This window comes from Stegostoma tigrinum, chromosome 6 (assembly GCF_030684315.1).
Source record: "Stegostoma tigrinum isolate sSteTig4 chromosome 6, sSteTig4.hap1, whole genome shotgun sequence".
Classification (NCBI taxonomy): domain Eukaryota; kingdom Metazoa; phylum Chordata; class Chondrichthyes; order Orectolobiformes; family Stegostomatidae; genus Stegostoma; species Stegostoma tigrinum.
This window is the reverse complement of record NC_081359.1, coordinates 88,997,462-89,015,328: the sequence shown is the minus strand read 5'-3', so window position 1 is coordinate 89,015,328 and position 17,867 is coordinate 88,997,462. Positions and strand designations below refer to the sequence as shown.

Below are 17,867 nucleotides of genomic sequence, written 5' to 3'. Positions count from 1 at the left end.
CTCTGTTGTTGACCATCTTAAAATTGTGACCCTTCATTACCAATTAGTGTAAATGGAATATGCTTCTTTATCCTGTCAAAGTTGGTCATAATTTTGAACCCCCTCAGTAATGCCATCTCTAAATCTACTCTGTTCCAAGGAGAATAAGTCCACTTTCTCAAAGATTTCGATCATTCTTGGTATCATTCCAGTAAATCCCCATTGCACACCCTGCATGGTTTTAATATCCTCCCTTAAATAAGGTGCATAGAACTGAACACACTACTCCAAATGTGCTCTGACAATTGATTGTAAAAACATTATTTCCTTGTTTTTATATTCCGTGCCTCTACTTGCAAAACCTAGGTTCCTGTAAGCCTTTCTAACAACTTAAACTTGCCGAGCCAGCTTCAGAGAATTATGTACCTAAACCCAAAAGTCTCTCGACTCCTCTACTCCCCTCAAAGTTGTATCATTGAGCCTGTATTGTCTCTCCATGTTCCTTCTACCAAAATGCATTACATTGCATATCCTCTGCATTGAAATTCATCTGCCAAGTGTCTGTCTATCTGTGTGAGGATCCACAGGGGAATGTTTCAATGAGCTTGTATGGCGAATATCAGAAACTAAAGGGACTTCTCAGTGATTGTTGCAGCACATAAATAAAATTTGAACAATGACCTCTTGTCATTGGGACATGAAGACCTCTGACAAGGAGGCCAGTAAGATGCCTTTTCATGGACCTTACAACTTGTTGCTTAGGCCTTTTTGCTGTGTAATTAGTAGAAGATTGTACATGAGACAGCAATAATGAGGCACTGTCCACCACACGTCCCTCCTCCCTCTAAATCTCAGCATGCTGCTTTCAGTCCCCACATTTGACTTTCCTAGCATCCCTACCACAACAGTGATCCCTGATAACCCCCTTTAGACTCTGTGAACAGCTTCCCTCAGGACTGGCCAAGGGACATCCTCTGACTGAGTTGGAAAGACAGGCCTCAGTGAAAGTGACCAGACCTCTGACTTATTGCTGTGCAACACTCCTACTAACTTACTAATAATCCTTGGACTGGTTGAACGCTACCTGTTGGATTGACAATGGCCCACTCCAAGGACTCTAATGATACAGGTTCCATGACCCAGGTCGCCCCAAGCAGCTGACTGATGTGTCCAAGGCCCATTGCTGGCCTTGAATCATGTTCTAGCTTACTGTGCCGATACCCCCGATTGAAGACAGTTGCTTTGACTTGGCTGATGACTTCTGTTAGAGTTTGAAGCATGGCTACTTAGCTGAAGTATTTTGCGGTGTATTTGCCGTGTAAGCTCATGCTGTAAGTTTGACATTACATATCACTGTGCTGGACTGTAACATGACCGATAACTTTGACTGATCACTACTTTAGACAACCGTGACAAGCTCCTGGCTTCATATCTGTACTTAAAGCAAGGCAAGGCTGAAGGATTATCAGTCTACAAGGTCTCTTAATGGCATGAGTGACTGAGTCCTAAGAACCCTGAGATGCATCCCGCTCTAATCCATGAGGTGGTTGCTTGTCCCTGCCTGCAAAGTGGCTTGGCAGCAGCTTTGCAATGTAAGGCCTCGATGCATTCCTTTGAAGGACTGTATTTGAAGCACGTTGGAGATGTGCCATGTTGATATGTTGAGGCTGGTACATATGCGATGTCAAATTCTGAGGACAGGTCAGCAGGCAGTTGCTGCCCATGTAGCAAGCCCTGAGATTCTTGGACAGCTGTCCAAGATTGAGGCCCCAGGAGTAAGCAGCAAGCTGGAACCTCCAGGTACCAGCTGTGATTTTCACCTTCAGAATTGTCATCATCTAGTTTCTGTACACAATGTGGGAGTATTGGAAATTGCATACAGATGAGGCACTAATGAGATGTTAATACATGCAAGTTAACCTCTGACTGCTCACATGCGAGATTCTCGTCTCACCGTTCAAACCTTGGTTGGAAATTGGACTTTTCCTTTCTTGATGTCAGCAATCTCATTTTTCCAATCACATTTTCCCACCTGACTCATGTCCCTGTCTTTCAGGGGCTGGGAAAATCGAGCTCAGCCTTTCCATTGGGTGTGAATCAGAACTATTCTACTAGACAATCTGAGATGACAACTCTGATTCTCTGTCTCAAGCTGCTGGTTATTTCCATCATCATTTTGTTCCACCTAACTTGCTTTGTCTGTCAACCAGTGACCAGTTTAAAATTACTTTTGATTTATTTGACATTTTTATTCTCCCTTCTAAACTAAAATTAATTTTCTATTCCTGTTATGACATCAATTAACTTTGTAAACTTTTCCTCAAAAGTTAATAACTGTTAAAGTGAGGAAAATAATATGTCTTGTGTTGTCAAGTTTTTCACTATTAATTTCTCATGTTTGTTATCATCATTATGAACTTAATATGATAAAACAGATTATGTACAGAAGCTTAGTCATATTCATTATAATATAATCGGACATTGTACTCCTAATGCAGGAGGTGATAGGGGAGGCGGGGAATTATGCATTGGAGGTCTCCCAGAAACAGAGAGAGGTGCACTGTAGGTATTTCATACCCACTGCAAGCAGAAGCAGTTCTGTATTACACTGAGATAGAAAATGCTTTGGAATTTTTCCCATTTTACACTCGCTATTGCAGTCAGTGTTTAGACATCTCCATGGCAACTTTCAGTTCCAATCAACCTAGCCCTCTACATTGTTGAGGAAGGTTTTGCAGACTAGTGGTATAAAAGCAATACAGCACTTAAAGCAAATCTGCAATACAAAGGAAAATCATGACTTGATAAATGGAATGGATGAATGCAGGAGAATTATACTGTAGAAGCGCTAGAAAATCTAGTGGTATAATTATGAAGAGATGCTGTACCAGCTTCAGTGAGCTTATGGCCAATTAGGTAGAGGATTTTCCTGTAAATAAGGACAAAATGATCACTTAACGCCTCTCGTCACCTCAAGGGCTCAGGCAATTAATTGGCTTTTATAAAGAGAATCTTGCCATCTTGTTAATCTAACTCGGTGGTGGTAAGAGATGCATATTAAATAATGCCATTTAGGTCAAACTGGCTAGATTATTTGGGCTCCATGCAATCAGCATTCTAACCTCTGTCATTGCTTGGATTGGAGTCAGTATTATGTCAATCTGCACTTGATTTTAAAATATTGCAAATAGATGATGTTAATAGCACCTCCTTTTCTATAAAGTGGATCTACATTAGCAGCTTGGGCAAGTGGTGAGTATATGGTGAGAGCTAGCCACATATTTCATTTCAATGGAATAGAATTAGCCATGTCCAGCAAGCAGGAGTTGGATGAAAGCCACTGCCAGAGATCCACAGAGCCAGTCATGGTCTAATGTGTGTGAAAGGAAAGATCTGATACAGTTGTGAGAAGTAACAAGTAGGAGCAATGCTTTAGGAGCTCGAATTTTTTTTTTAAAAAGTAAAACTGACGAATCAAAATTTGACACAATGCTGACTTTATATTTCCATTGAAATTTGCCTTGGATGATATGTGAGCCTCACTTTAAAAAGCCTTTGAGATTATCACCTATCAGTTTGAGATGCTGGTGTTGGACTGAGGTGGACAAAGTCAAAGATCACACGACACCAGATTATAGTTCAATGAGTTTATTTGAAATCACAAGTTTTCGGAACACCATTCCTTTGTCAGGTACAGTGAGAGGGGGCAGGCAGAAACAGAGTTTATAGGCAGAGAGATCAAAGGATCATACAACTGGTGTGAGTGAAAATGGCTGATGGAGAACTCTGTTAGGAAATGAGATGCAAGTTTTGATTGATTAATCAGGCAGAGATACAAAAGGTGGCAAGTCGGGTCAGACACTGAATTGTAGGTTTGACACCTCATTCAGAATCTGTCTGAGTTGTAACCTGGAATTCAGCTGGTTTTATTCCAAAAGCAGGAATTTTTAAAATGCCACACCTACTACAAATAGTGTGTTTTTAGAACAAAACAGAATATATCTGCAAATGGACGAACCTCTTGGATGAAATGATTCACCCCATAGATTTGTGAGTGTGTGTGTTTCTCAGAGAGGGGTGATGCTGTCAAAACAGGACAGTAAAGAATAGTTTACAGATACAGACAGTGTGGTTGGATTACCTGTAGCGCACCATGAACCCAAGATTACGGTTGACGCTGTCTTCAAGGATATAGAACTTGACTAACAATCTCTCCTCAGCGATTCTACATTGTTCTATAACTCTTAAGTCCACTCTGGAGAATGCTTACCCCAACATCAGAGGTTGAACGCCCTTGACCTCTGAACTGTTCCCCAACTGGGAGGGAACACCCCTGTCTGGCAATTGTTGTGCGGTGTCCATTCATCCATTGTCATAGTGTCTGCGTAGTCTTGCCAATATACCATGCCTCGGAACATCCTTGCCTGCAGCGTATGAGATAGACAACATTAGCCGAGTCACATGAATATCTGCCGAGTACATGGTGGGTGGTGTTTCCATGTGTGATGGTAGTGTGTCTGTTGAAGATCTGACATGTCTTACAGAGGTTGCCGTGGCAGTTTTAGTTTGCGTTTTCCACTAAACAGTAAGGTCACTTACCCATCCAGCTCCTTAAGAATCTAAACAAAAATGGTGAAGCCCAATCTAATCCAACAAGTTCAGCAAGCTGGGGAAGGGGTAAACTTTGTGGCCTGATAAGTTTGGACTGCTTTTTGATTTAGAAAGTGAGACATTTCAAAAGGGAACAACAACCTGAGGTCAAGAAATTCTGCCCCCACCCCTTCAATATCCAGTGCAAGATATAGGCTAACTCAAGGGCCAGGACTACAGGACTGTAGCTCAGCAGAGGTGGAATTCACGGTCACTTGACAATAAAATAATTAGATTTGAATGGAGTAGAATAATTGTAGAGCAGCAGGAGGCTATTTGACATGCATATCCATTATGTCTATGGAAGAGCTGTTCAGCTAGTATAACTTCCCCTCTTCACTTCAGGTGCTTATCCAATTCCTCTTTGAAACCAGCTCAATTATGTTCTCAGAAAGTGCATTCCAGGTCCTAAATGCTTGCAGCCTAAGAAAGCATTTTCTGATATTATCATTGGTGCTTTTGCCAGACGTTTCTGTGGGGTTGTCAATACTTTCATGGCTATTGGTTCATCCATCACTTAATTGACCGTCTTGAACTAAATTCCTATTTTTCTCTGTCTAGCATTTATGGGTTCCTAGCGATATTTCTTCCCAGTGGTGAGATTGACACCAGGAATTAAAGTTTTAACCCCATTTGTTTACTCATGCTGTTCCAAAATTGCTGGCATCCAACTAGGTGGAAACTCAGGAGAATCTGGAATGAGGTCATTCCACAACTTATGTGTTTATGACCGGGGCAGATTGGTCGACAGGAGTTCCACCGCATTATTTAAGAAATTTCATGGTCTCCATTTCTGTTCCATAATTATTTCTACTGTACATGTGAAAAGTCACTTACAAAATGTAGTGTGGTCAGGCACAGACAGTCCAAATTAAATTTCTATGTTTGCTAGAAACCATGAGCGCATTTTTTTTATCAAAATAGTATGCAAGGCCCATTTTACCATTATAATTTTATCACTAATAACTAGCATTACAAGGCTTTCTGTTTGAGACTAGTGATCTATTTAACTGGAGTATTAACAGCAATTTATTGCCCAGATGGCCATAAAAGGGAGATTAAAAAGCAATGGCCAAAGGTAATATTTCCGAATTTCAGTTTTTGTAATGCATTTTGAAACTTTTCAAAAACTTTTAAGAATTTTTGCCTCCTATCTTGCCACCCCCCGTTTAACTGTGTTGATCTCTTTAAATATTACATGCAATGTTCTACTCTATTTACCCATCCAAATCTGAATAATGGTGATACATAATCAGGATAAATTGATCCAGAAAATAGAGATCTATTAGTAGTCTGCCATAGTGCCAAAATTTAACATAATGGAGAGGAGGAAAAGAAGTGCTTTAGAGAAGTGAAGCAAGCCAAATTGAAACAGAATGAGAGTGAATTAAAAATGTGAAATGAATGAGGGGTTGGGTACGGGAAAAACAGAGATCAAACGGAGAAGAAAGTGAGATGGTTGGAGAGAATGCGCATGAGCGAAATAGTTGCTGAGGTAGAAGACAGAAAGAGTTGAAAAGGAATGTGAAAGAGAGAGTGAATTACAGAATAACAAGAGAAAAAGAATGACTCCAAATACTCGAGCATATACTTAAGAAGTAGAAAACAAAGCATTATCACGTCATGTCGCTGGGATTTTGTTTAAGATTTTTGCACAACATATTGGAAGTTAACCTAGTATGGGTCAGATTATAGCAGTTCTTTAAAACAAAACTGTGTAAAATTACCAATGAATTGAAACTGCAGTAAAATCTGTCTGTAAGATGACATGCACTATAACGTGAAAACCGTGTTACTTAGTTTGTTCATCTCTCTTTGCACTATTTGAGGTGTGACTTTTGCAATGTTCTTCAAAAGTGCAGGACAAATAACAACTGACAAATTATTCATCTTAAATATTTGGCGGGGAGAAAGAATGACAAACCATGCTATCATGTTATCATCACTTCAGTCTTTTTGCTTTTTGAGCAGTTAAAGTGTTGATTGCAGGAACTTACTGTACTACACTTCGGACTTTGCAAAAATCTAATTGTAAAGCTTAATGGATCCTTGCTAGTATAAAATATCTTCTTTGAGCTTGAAAATGTCTATCTCAGTACTGTCAGTGTGGAAGTCACATTGTGCAAGGATTAAATGAGAAAGAACTTTTATTTAAAAATTAAATAGTATGGGGTAAAATTGACTAAATTAAGAGATAATTCAACTTTATGAATTCTTTACCTAGGACCTTATTCATCTAATCAGAGAAATTCTTCCACTTCAAATGTGCATTGATGACAAGGGTGCATTTCGGCAACAGTCTATAATCTAGTTTCTTTTGAAGAAACAGAGCTGACAACATAAAGCGTGAGAAAGCGAACCAAGTTCAATGCAAAGATTCTTACAAGTGCTAAGAATAGCATTGTATGTTGTTTTTGTCAACATTTGCTTGACAGACTAGAAATCAATGAGAGTTGAGTGATCATAACAAAGTATCATGCTAATGTATTATTTCTCCCCTCACGAGCATTGCAGACAAATCATTTTGCACCAAAATAAACCAGTATTTGTTGCCTTGAAATTTTAAGCATTTCCCAAAAACTAACACCTTATTGGTGAGAAGGAAAATTACAACATTTAGTATTAATGAAGTATACCACATTCAAAAACTTTGTATTGCTGTTTCTTTATCTTTCTAGTAGCTATTTATGCCATTAGAAAGTAGTTTTTGTGCTCAATATAAAGTGCATGTTTATTTATTAGTAATGTAATCTTAGAAAACATTAGGGAACTGCATGTGTGTTAGTTCCTCAGAATGGTGTCTTTAATATTTTATCAGCTCCTTTTGTTATATAATTAATTTTAAAATGGCTCTAAATACACCATTCATTTATTCAGTTCATTTTCTTTATAACCTTAGAAGTCTAGAAAACTAAGAAATCAAGATCCTAAAGTCAGCCATGTGCTTGTACAGACAGGACTCCATTACAACAACCTACCGCAGGGGATCCCTGATTTACGAACAGCCATTCTGACCAACACCATCCCACAAAGGAATGTAATTTTAAAGAAGCAACATATGGACATTTTGTTGAATTTGCGAAGTTATTTTATTTTGTCCTGCATTGTGTTCTGATTTGCCTTCATATCGACTTGCGGACAGACTCAAACAAAATCCATTTGCAACCAGGGATTGCCTGTGTATAAACCACACACTTTTAACACTGTAATAAAGCCCACTGATACAGACGTAACTTCAAAAGTCAAGTGTAGCAATCACTTTTGCGGAACTAGAAGTGTTCTGTTCTGCCCTTCATGAAAATAACGTTGTCCCCTCTTTTCATTGATAGGATATTTGTGTTGTTGGCTAGGCTAACACTTATCATCCATCATGAACTGTTCTCAAGAAGATGCTTCTTGGACTGTAGTGGTTCTTGAGAAATAGGAACACCCTTGGTACTTTTGGAAAGGCAGTTCTAGGATCTTGGCCCAGTGATTGATGGGTAATAAAGTGCCATATTTAAAGTTGTGCGGTGTTACAGGTAATGAAGTAGAAAGCAAAGAGTGGGGTAAATGGGTGTTTTTCTGGTTGGCGGTCTGTGGCTAGTGGTGTGCCCCAGTGATCAGTGTTGGGACCGCAATTGTTTACAATTTCCATGCATGATTTGGAGCAGGGAATAGTGTGGTGTGTCAACATTTGCAGATGACAGTAAGACAAGTGGTAGAGCAAAGTGTGCAGAAAACGCTGCAAGTCTGCAGAGGGCTATAGATAGTCTGAGTGAGGTCTGGTGGATGGAGTGGGTCTGGTGGATGGAGTACAATGTTGATAAGTGTGGGGTCATCCATTTCTGTAGGAGTAATAGCAAAATGTTTTAAATGGTAAAAAAAAATGCAGAGGGACTTGGGTGTCCTTGTGCATGAATCGCTGAAGGTGGGATTGCAGGTGCAGCAGGTAATTAAAAAGGCAAATGGAATTTTGTCTGCCATTGCTAGAGGGATGGAGTTTAAAAACTAGGCTATGCTGCAGCTGTATAGAACATAGAACATTACAGCACAGTACAGGCCCTTCGGCCCTCGATGTTGTGCCGACCTGTCACACCGATCTCAAGCTCATCTAACCTACACTATTCCATGTACGTCCATATGCTTATCCAATGACGACTTAAATGTACCTAAAGTTGGGGAATCTACTACTGTTTCAGGCAAAGCGTTCCATTCCCTTACTACTCTCTGAGTAAAGAAACTACCTCTGACATCTGTCCTTTATCTTTCACCCCTCAATTTAAAGCTGTGCCCCCTCGTGCTCGCCGTCACCATCCTAGGAAAAAGGCTCTCCCTATCCACTCTATCTAACCCTCTGATTATTTTATATGTCTCAATTAAGTCACCTCTCAACCTTCATCTCTCGAATGAAAACAGCCTCAAGTCCCTCAGCCTTTCCTTTGTAAGACCTCGTAAGACTCCATACCAGGCAACATCCTAGTAAATCTCCTCTGCACCCTTTCCAAAGATTCCACATCCTTCTTATACTGCAGTGACCAGCACTGAACGCAATGCTCCAAGTGCGGCCGCACCAGTTACATGAATGGGCAGGGAGCAGAGGGATACAGATCCTTAGAAAATAGGCGACAGATTTATATGGAGGGCCGAAGGCCCTGTTCCTGTGCTGTAATGTTCTTTGTTCTTAATCACTTGCTGACTGGAAGAAATGTATATACGTGAAGAGAATAACTTTTAATTTGTTTTATCTGTGTATGTTTACGCAGCAGGTGATATCGTACAGTAAAATTAAAACTTCTGGCAGCATTAATATGAGTGTAAATGTAAGCAGTGCTATTAAAGCAGGCAGAATTCTGTCCGTTTCAAATGGGGATGAATAGCTCAGTGTACGATATCACATATCAACTATCACCTCAAATTTTTACACATATTTCTTGCGTGGAATTCTTAGCCCAATACTCTGTTTAGACTTGGACTGTTATTTGGTAATGATAACAAAAAACTTTGACCTGGTTAATTTCAACCAAGTAGGAAGACCCAGGTTATGGACAGTGTTTGCAACTATCAATTGACTAAAGATTCACGTTTCAAACCTGTGCAATGAGATTTATTTTCCTTTATGTTGGGAACTAAAACCAGGTATAAGTTGTTGGGAGTGAGGGTTATTACATTAACTACATTGTTACAATGGCTTGTTTTTTTCTCTAGTGAGCATTTTGGTAAGTATGTTTTTTTCCCTTCCAAGAATCTGTAAATTTCAGGACATAATGTAGGACTGCCAAAGATCATTACAGGCCTATTGTATCTGACTGGGAGCATTTTATGGGACTGTAACCTGTACACCAAAGGTACACAATTCTGTCCACTGTGTACACTAAAAACAATAGGTCAAGTTAGTCTTTGTAAAAATGCAGCTATTGGCCATACATTTTTTAAGCTGGTTATGATTGCCTCTTGTGATTTTTATTTTTGTTCATTACAATGAATGAGGAGAAATTGTGGCCTGGCAAGTGCACAATTGGAAAACTAGACTGCTGTAAAAAGGGCTTGTGCACTCCATTGGTTTGAGGTTTCAATAATCTTTCATTTCATTTAAAATAGTAAGGTATGCCAAGTATTTAGGACCAGTACCAAAACAAAAAACACCAAATTGATTATGACTGTTAGAGGCCATTTATGCACCCCAGCAGCAGGCCTGTGTGACATTTGCTTCAGCTGCGGAATAATGAGTCAACTTAAATGTTTTTCAAGTTTTTGATTTTTAATCCTTCAGCTTTCATTTATTTCAGGGTAGGTGATCAATGCACAATTTTTCCAGCACATTAAAGTTAATATTTTCAGCACTTTGAATACAATCATTGTCCTGATGTCCACAGAGATCAATAACATTTTTAAAGAATTTCAAGCTTCCAGTCAGGCTGCAAGAATGATACATCACAATTTTATGTTTGAAAAAGTTCAGAGTAATCAAAGCTATTAATTAAACACTGTCAAACGACAGAATAGAAACACCCTTCTTACACTTAGTCCAACCAAAGCATCTCACTTCACAGATATACATTACAAAGGCATTCCATTTTCCTGGAATTAATCTGGAGTGATTATTATCTCCCAAGGGATTAGTTTTGTTCTTTTCTTTGAGCCTGATAATTTGCAATATTGGAACTGTCTTTCACAGTGAGGGTTTCTTTCACTAAAGACTCTCCTTTCAGCCCAAGCAAGGTTACTCTTACACCCTGATTTTAACACGCTGTAAATTTGGTCATAGAGCCATAGAGTAGTACAGCATGAAACAGAGCCTTCGGCCCAAACTGCTCCATGCTGACCATGGTGTCTATTAGCTCCAATTGCCTACATTTGGTCCATATCCCTCTAAAAACCTTCCCATCCATCTACCGATCCAAATACTTTTTAAATGTTGCTATTGTACCTGCCTCAATGACTTTCTCTGGCAGCCCATTCCATATATACACCACTGTCTGCCTGAAGAAGTTGCCCCTCAGGTCCTTCTTAAACCTTTCCCCTCTCACCTTAAACCTATGCCCCAGAGATAGTAGGAACTGCAGATGCTGGAGTATCTGAGACTACAAGGTGTAGAGCTGGATGAAAAAAAACAGCAGGCCGAGCAGGAAAACTGACGATTCAGGCCTGACCCGCCTTCAGAAATGGGGGAGGGGAAGGGGTTCCTGAATAAATTAGGGAGTGAGAGGGAGGCAGATAGAAGATGGATAGAGGAGAAGATAGGTGGAGAGGAGACAGACAGGTCAAAGAGGTGGGGCTAAAGCCAGTAAAGGTGAGTGTAGGTGGGGAATTAGGGAGGGGATAGGTCAGTCCAGGGAGGACGGACAGGTCAAAGGGGCGGGATGAGTTTAGTAGGAAGGAAATGGGGGTGGGGCTTGAGGTGGGAGGAGGGGATAGGTGGGAGGAAGGATAGATTACGGAGGCGGGAACAAGCTGGGCTGGTTTTGGGATGTGGTAGGGGGAGGGGAGATTTTGAAGCGTGTGAAGTCCACATTGATGCCATTGGGCTGCAGGGTTCCCAAGTGAAATATGAGGTGCTGTTCCTGCAACCTGTGGGTGCCATCATTATGGAAGTGCAGGAGGCCCAGGATGGACATGTCGTCTGAGGAATGGGAGGGGGAGTTGAAATGGTTCGCGACTGGGAGGTACAGTTTTTTAGAGCGAACCAAACATACGTGTTCTGCAGAGCAGTCCACAAGCCTCCGCTTGGTTTCCCCGATGTAGAGGAAGCCACAGTGGGAACAGTGGATACTGGATACTACATTAGCAGATGTGCAGGTGAGCATCTGCTTGATGTGGAAAGTCTTCTTAGGGCCTGGGATGGGAGTGAGGGGGGAGGTGTAGGGGCAGGTGTAGCACTTGCTGTGGTTGCAGGGAAAAGTGCTGGGTGTCGTGGGGCTGGAGGGTAGTGTGGAGCGGACAAGGGAGCCAGGGAGAGAGTGGTCCCTTCGGAAAGCAGATAAGGGTGGGTAGGGGAAAAATGTCTGTGATGGTGGGGTCAGATTGCAGATGGCGGAGGTGTCAGAGGGACCTTGTCAAAGGCCTTACTAAAGTCTATCTCAACAACATCTACCCCACCCACATCAATCCTCTCGGTTACCACTTCGAAAAACTTAAAGATTTTGTCAGACATGACTTCCCGCACACAAATCCATGCTGACTATCCTAATCAGACCTTGACTATTGAAGTGCTGGTTGATCCTGTCCCTCAGTATCCTCTCCAATAATGTGCCTACCACTGATGTCAGGCTCACTGGTCTGTAATTCCCTGGCTTGTCTTTGTTACTTTTCTTAAACAACAGAACATCTTTAGCCACCCTCCAATCTTTTGGAACTTCACCAGTGGCTAGAAATGAAGCAAAAATGTCTGCAAGGCACTCTGTAACTTCTTCCCTAGCCACCCACAATGTCCCAGGATGGACTGGATCAGGCCCAGGGGATTTATCCACCTTAATGTGCTTTAAGGCTGCCGACACCTCCTCTCTGGTAATATATATGCGGTCCTAAACATCCCCACTTGGTTCCCTTATTTCTATAGCATCCATGATTCTCTCTTCAGTAAGTACAGTCACATTTTCAAAAGCCAGACGTTCCTTTCCCTTCAAACAGACTCGCCCAGTCGACCTTGCAAGATCCTGCCTAAAATTGGCCCTGCTCCAGTTTAGCACCTTAACCCATGGACTTGTCCTATCTTTTTCCATAACTATGTTAAAACTGAGAGAGTTATGGTCACTGGGCCCAAAGTGCTCTCCAACTGACGCTTCAGTCACTTGCCCAGCCTCGCTTCAAAAGAGGAGATCCAGTGTTACACCCGCTCGTGTCGGGCCCTCTACATATTGATTTAAGAAACTTTCTTGGACACATTTGACAAATTCCATCCCATCTGGGCCTTTTGTCGTCTGGGTGGTCCAGTCAATACAGGGGAAATTAAAATCTCCAACCAATACTACTCTGTTATTCCTACAGGTATCTGTAATCTCTCTACACAGCTCCTCTTGTACCCACTGGCTATTTGGGGGTCTATAATACAGTCTCAGCAGAGTGACCAACCCCTTCTTGTTTCTCATTTCTAACCATATGGCATCATTTGATGACCCATTAAGAATATCCTCTCTAAGCACTGTTGTTGTGACCTCCCTTACCAAAAGGGCAACTCCCCCCCTCCTCGCTTGACTTCTGTCACACCTGGAGCTTCTGTATCCTGGAACATTGAGCTGCCAGTCCTGCCCTTCTCTCAGCCATATTTCTGTCATGGCTACAATATCCCAGTCCCCAGACCAGATCCATGCTCTGAGCTCATCTGCCTTTCCAGTTGGGTCTCATGTGTTGAAATAAAGGCACTTTAAACCAGAAGTCTTTTCCCTTCCTTGACTGTGCCAGATGTCCTCTATTTCAAGGACCGCAACTTCACCTATCCGGTGATCAAAAATTCCCTCAACTGCACGGCTTGCATTTCCTGCACTTCTACCCTCAAAACCCCTCCCCTCTACAAAAACAAAGACAGAATCCCCCTGGTCCTCACATACCACCTGACCAACCTCCATATCCAGCATACCATTCTCCACCACCCACAATGCACGACCAAAGAGATATTTTCCCTCCCCACCCCTATCTGCCTTTCATAGGGACTGCTCACTCCGGGATTCCCTCATCTGTTGCTCACTCCCCACTAACCCCACCATATCTGGCACCTTTCCCTGATAACACAGGAAGTGTTACACCTGCTCCTGCACATGCACACCCACACCCCAAATCTCCATTCACAGCCCAAAGCAAACTTTCCATATCCAACAGGGGTTCACCTGTATGTCCTCCAACCCAGTCTACTATATCCATTGCTCCCGACGTGGCCTCCTCCACGTTGGTGAGACCACGCGCGGACTCTGGGACCATTTTGTGGAGCACCTGTGACCTGTATGCGATAATCAACAACACCTTCCAGTCACCAACCATTTTAACTGCCCCTCCTCCTCCTCCCTTTGTGATATGTCCATCCTGGACTGCCTCCAGTGCCACAATGATGCCACATGCAAACTGGAGTAGTAACACATCATATTCCACCTTGGGACCCTACAGCCTGATGGCCTTAACATAGAATTCACCAGTTTTAAAATTTCTCTATCCTTGCCTCCTTGACCTGACACAACCTTCCTGCTGACCAACCCCCATTACTCTCTGCCTGCATTTACCTATCACCACCACACCTACCTTCCCCAATCCCACCCCTCCTTCCTCCAGCCTCCTTGACCTGACACAACCTGTCCATCTTCTCTCCCACCTATCCGCCCCACCAATCCCTATCTGCATCCTTATATTACCATCCCACCTACCGTTCCCCAGCCTCACCCTCCTCCCACTATTTGTTTCCCAGCTCCTTTCCCCCACACCATTTCTGAAGAAGGGTCTCGACCCAAAACGTCAACTTTTCTGCTCCTCTAATGCTACCTGACCTGCTGTGTTACTCCTGCTCCACACTGTTATCTTTATTCACTAATGTTCTTCCTTTAGGGAACTAAATCTTCCAGTCTTGCCTGCACTGTCCTATATGTGATGCCAACCCTCTGTATCTAAAATGGCCTCACAGCAGCCATTTAATTCAGTTATAGATGGACAATAAAAATATAACTGGATTATGGAGAGGTAGACTGTAAATGAAGGTGAAGCACAGATTAGCCATGATTTATTTGAATGATGGACCAGAGGGACTTGCTTTGTTATGTTTATGTAACCGAGAAGCTACAAACATTCTTCTAGTGTGAGTTTTATTTTAAGAGTATTAAAGCATGTTGAAATAATGTTTACAATGTGGAAATACTGTACATCAAGTCCAGTAATCAGATTTCAGTGCTGCAAGCCCGAAAATGGTGTATCCTTGCACTGAGACAGACTTACATTTTTTCATAATTATGTGAATGGCTATAAACTGACACAATGTAATAGTTCCTCCTTGGAAAAATTGTAAACAAAATTATGTTGGAAAAGGTAAGAGTTAGTATAGTTTTCAATAATTGTAGTTGACAGGAGAGATTTGGAAATTTTTGTGAATTTTTCTCTGGAGTAATTAAGAAGTGACTTCCTAGTTGTAATGCAAGCAAGGTTTAAAGATGGCATTGTACAGCTGAAAATTTTTTAATCTTAACTGCTTATATTCACAGTGCAGGAATAACATTTATGGCATATACGTGTTCTTTAATATGTGACCGAGTTTGCATTGAAGAATTCACTGTATCATCTATAGGTTACTGCTGCCCATAATCGTCATGAATTTCAAGTGGAAATATTACTGACTTGATCCTTAGTTTTTCAAATGAAAAAGATTTTCAAAGATACAAGAATTATGTAACAACACATAAGATACCTGAACAGTTTGAAGGTGAGGATGAAGGGATGGTGATGGGAGAACTCCTAGACAGAACAAACAGACATGGATTTGATGAAGCCAATGGATATTTTCTGTTTTTTTGTAATTTATGACTTAATCTTCATTATGATACTAAATCAACAACCCAAACGACCAGCATTCAGATTTCACCATGGTAAACTGTCGAGTTGAATTCAGTAAATCTGATCACCAGAGGGTTAGCAACAGGAAGGTGAACTTTGAGTCCTCTAGATTACCTGTAAAACATAACTAGGTCACCAGTAACTTTCAGGGAAAAGATGTTACCAGCCCAATCAGCCTGTCCTATAAACAACTGCTGTTCCACATACGAGTTGTTGACTATTAATGTTCTCTCAGGCCATTTGTTTGTAAACTATCAATACAAATTTTCTTTATTTACTGCCTCTGGGTGATCAATTGCAAGCATGTATACAGGAACTTGAAAATCTGCCCCAGTGTTTATGATGGCCTCTTTACTTTCCAAAGCAAAACAATTTTTTTTGATGTTCTATGATATTCAAAGGTCTTTGGGTAAAGAATGAACATAAGTCCATATAATTGTTTGAACATGTTTTACTTTACAACCAATTGAGTTAATTGTCATCCCACCTTTTGAGAAATAATTAAAGTAGCGTTTTGTTTTTGTGCTTATCCAACAGGGCATAGACTTCAGTGCTGGTAGACCTCATAATTTGAGGTGGGGCTAAGATGAGCATAACTAGTGACGAAGTAAACTTCCTGGTTTATCGATATCTCCAAGAATCAGGTAAAGAGTGTTAATATGTATCACAAGAGCATAAAACAATTGATTTGTATGGCTTCTGTAAACTATGTATCTTGTATAATTAAGTTGGGATGTTTTGCTATGGAGGCGGTAACACTCATCTCCATTGTTCAGTTATAGAGTCAGATGAGTTATACAGCATGGAAACAGACCCTTCAGCCCAATCAACCCATGCCGAATATAATCCCAAACTAAACTAGTCCCACATATCCCTCCAAACTTTTCCTATTCACATATTCATCCAAATGTTTTTTAAATGTGGTCATTGTACCCACAACAACCATTTGCCCAGGAAGTTCATTCAACATACAAACCACCCTCTGTGTAAAAAAAAAATTGCCACTTATGTATTTTTAAAATCTCTCTCCTCTCACCTTAAAACTGTGCCCCCTAGTCTTGAAATCCCCATCTTGGGGAAAAGACAATTACCATCAACTCTATTTATGCCGCTCATTATCTTATAAACTTCTATCGGGTCACCCCTCAACCTCCTACGCTCCAGCCTTTTCTTAAATCTCAAACCTTCCATACCTGGCAACATCCTGCGAAATCTCTTCCGAACCCTCTCCAGCTCAATAAGATCCTGCCTATAACTGGGCTACCGGAACTGGACACAGTATTGCAGAAGAAGCCTCACCAGTGTCTTGCACAACCCCAACATAAAGTCCCCAGTCCTATACTCGAAGGAATGAACAATGAAGGCAAGCATTCCAAATGTCTTTTTAACCACCCTGCCCATATGTGACGCAAACTTTAAAGAATTATGTACCTGCATCCCGCCCCCACCCCCGTTCCCTCTGTTAAACAACACTCCCCACGGCCCTACCATTAATTGTATAAGCCTTACCTTGCTTGTTGTACCAAAATGCAATACCTCGCATTTATCCAGATTGAATTTCATCTGCCATTTTTGAGCCCAATGACCCATTTGATAAAGATCCCTTTGTAATCTTAGAAAACCTTCCTCACTGTCTACAGTGCCACCAATTTTGGTGTCATCCACAAAATTATTAACCATGCCTTCTATATTCTCATCCAAATCATTTTTATATAAAATATCAAACAAAAAAGGACCCAGAACTGATCCTTGTGGAATACTGCTAGTCACAGGCCTCCAATCCGAAAAGCAACCTTTCACCATCACTCTCTGTCCCCTGCTGTTAAGCCAATTATGTATCCAATTGACAAGCTCATCCAGAATCCCATGTGATCTAACTTTAATAATTAGTCTACCATGAAGCTTTTATGAAGTGTTGGCAGATTTATTGGAAAATTGAGGTTCGCATGTCCTCCTGTTGTACTTTGGCTCTGTCAATAAAACATATGCAGGCAAGCTCTTAGAACATGCAGGTGACTGTGTGTGAATGGGGATTGTACAGTAATTGCTTGGTGCGCATACTTTGGCATAAAATTGTGCAGACTTTACATATTCACAATTAAAAAGAATTTGTTAATATTTAGGGATTTACTGTATTAACTGCACAGTTGATTGATATGCTGAAGGGTTTCTTCATTACAGTTATCAGCTCACAACATCACTTTGTCTGATCAATAGTTCACCTTTAGTATTGA

The 17,867-nt window shown here is 41.1% G+C and overlaps 1 protein-coding gene across 8 annotated transcripts in view; it reads left to right on the top strand.

Moving 5' to 3' along the window:
- Positions 1–17,867, top strand: part of LOC125453489 (F-box-like/WD repeat-containing protein TBL1X) — a 362,600-nt gene that overhangs the window by 246,313 nt on the left and 98,420 nt on the right. For 7 of the 8 annotated variants that reach the window (XM_048533168.2, XM_048533165.2, XM_048533166.2 and 4 more), the window contains one exon: positions 16,171–16,277. The exons of the other annotated variant lie outside the window; for it this stretch is intronic. In XM_048533168.2, coding sequence (XP_048389125.1) covers positions 16,220–16,277 — 58 coding nt within the window. In that variant the 5' untranslated portion in view covers positions 16,171–16,219. The remainder of the gene's footprint in view (positions 1–16,170; positions 16,278–17,867) is intronic. 8 annotated transcript variants of the gene reach the window in all.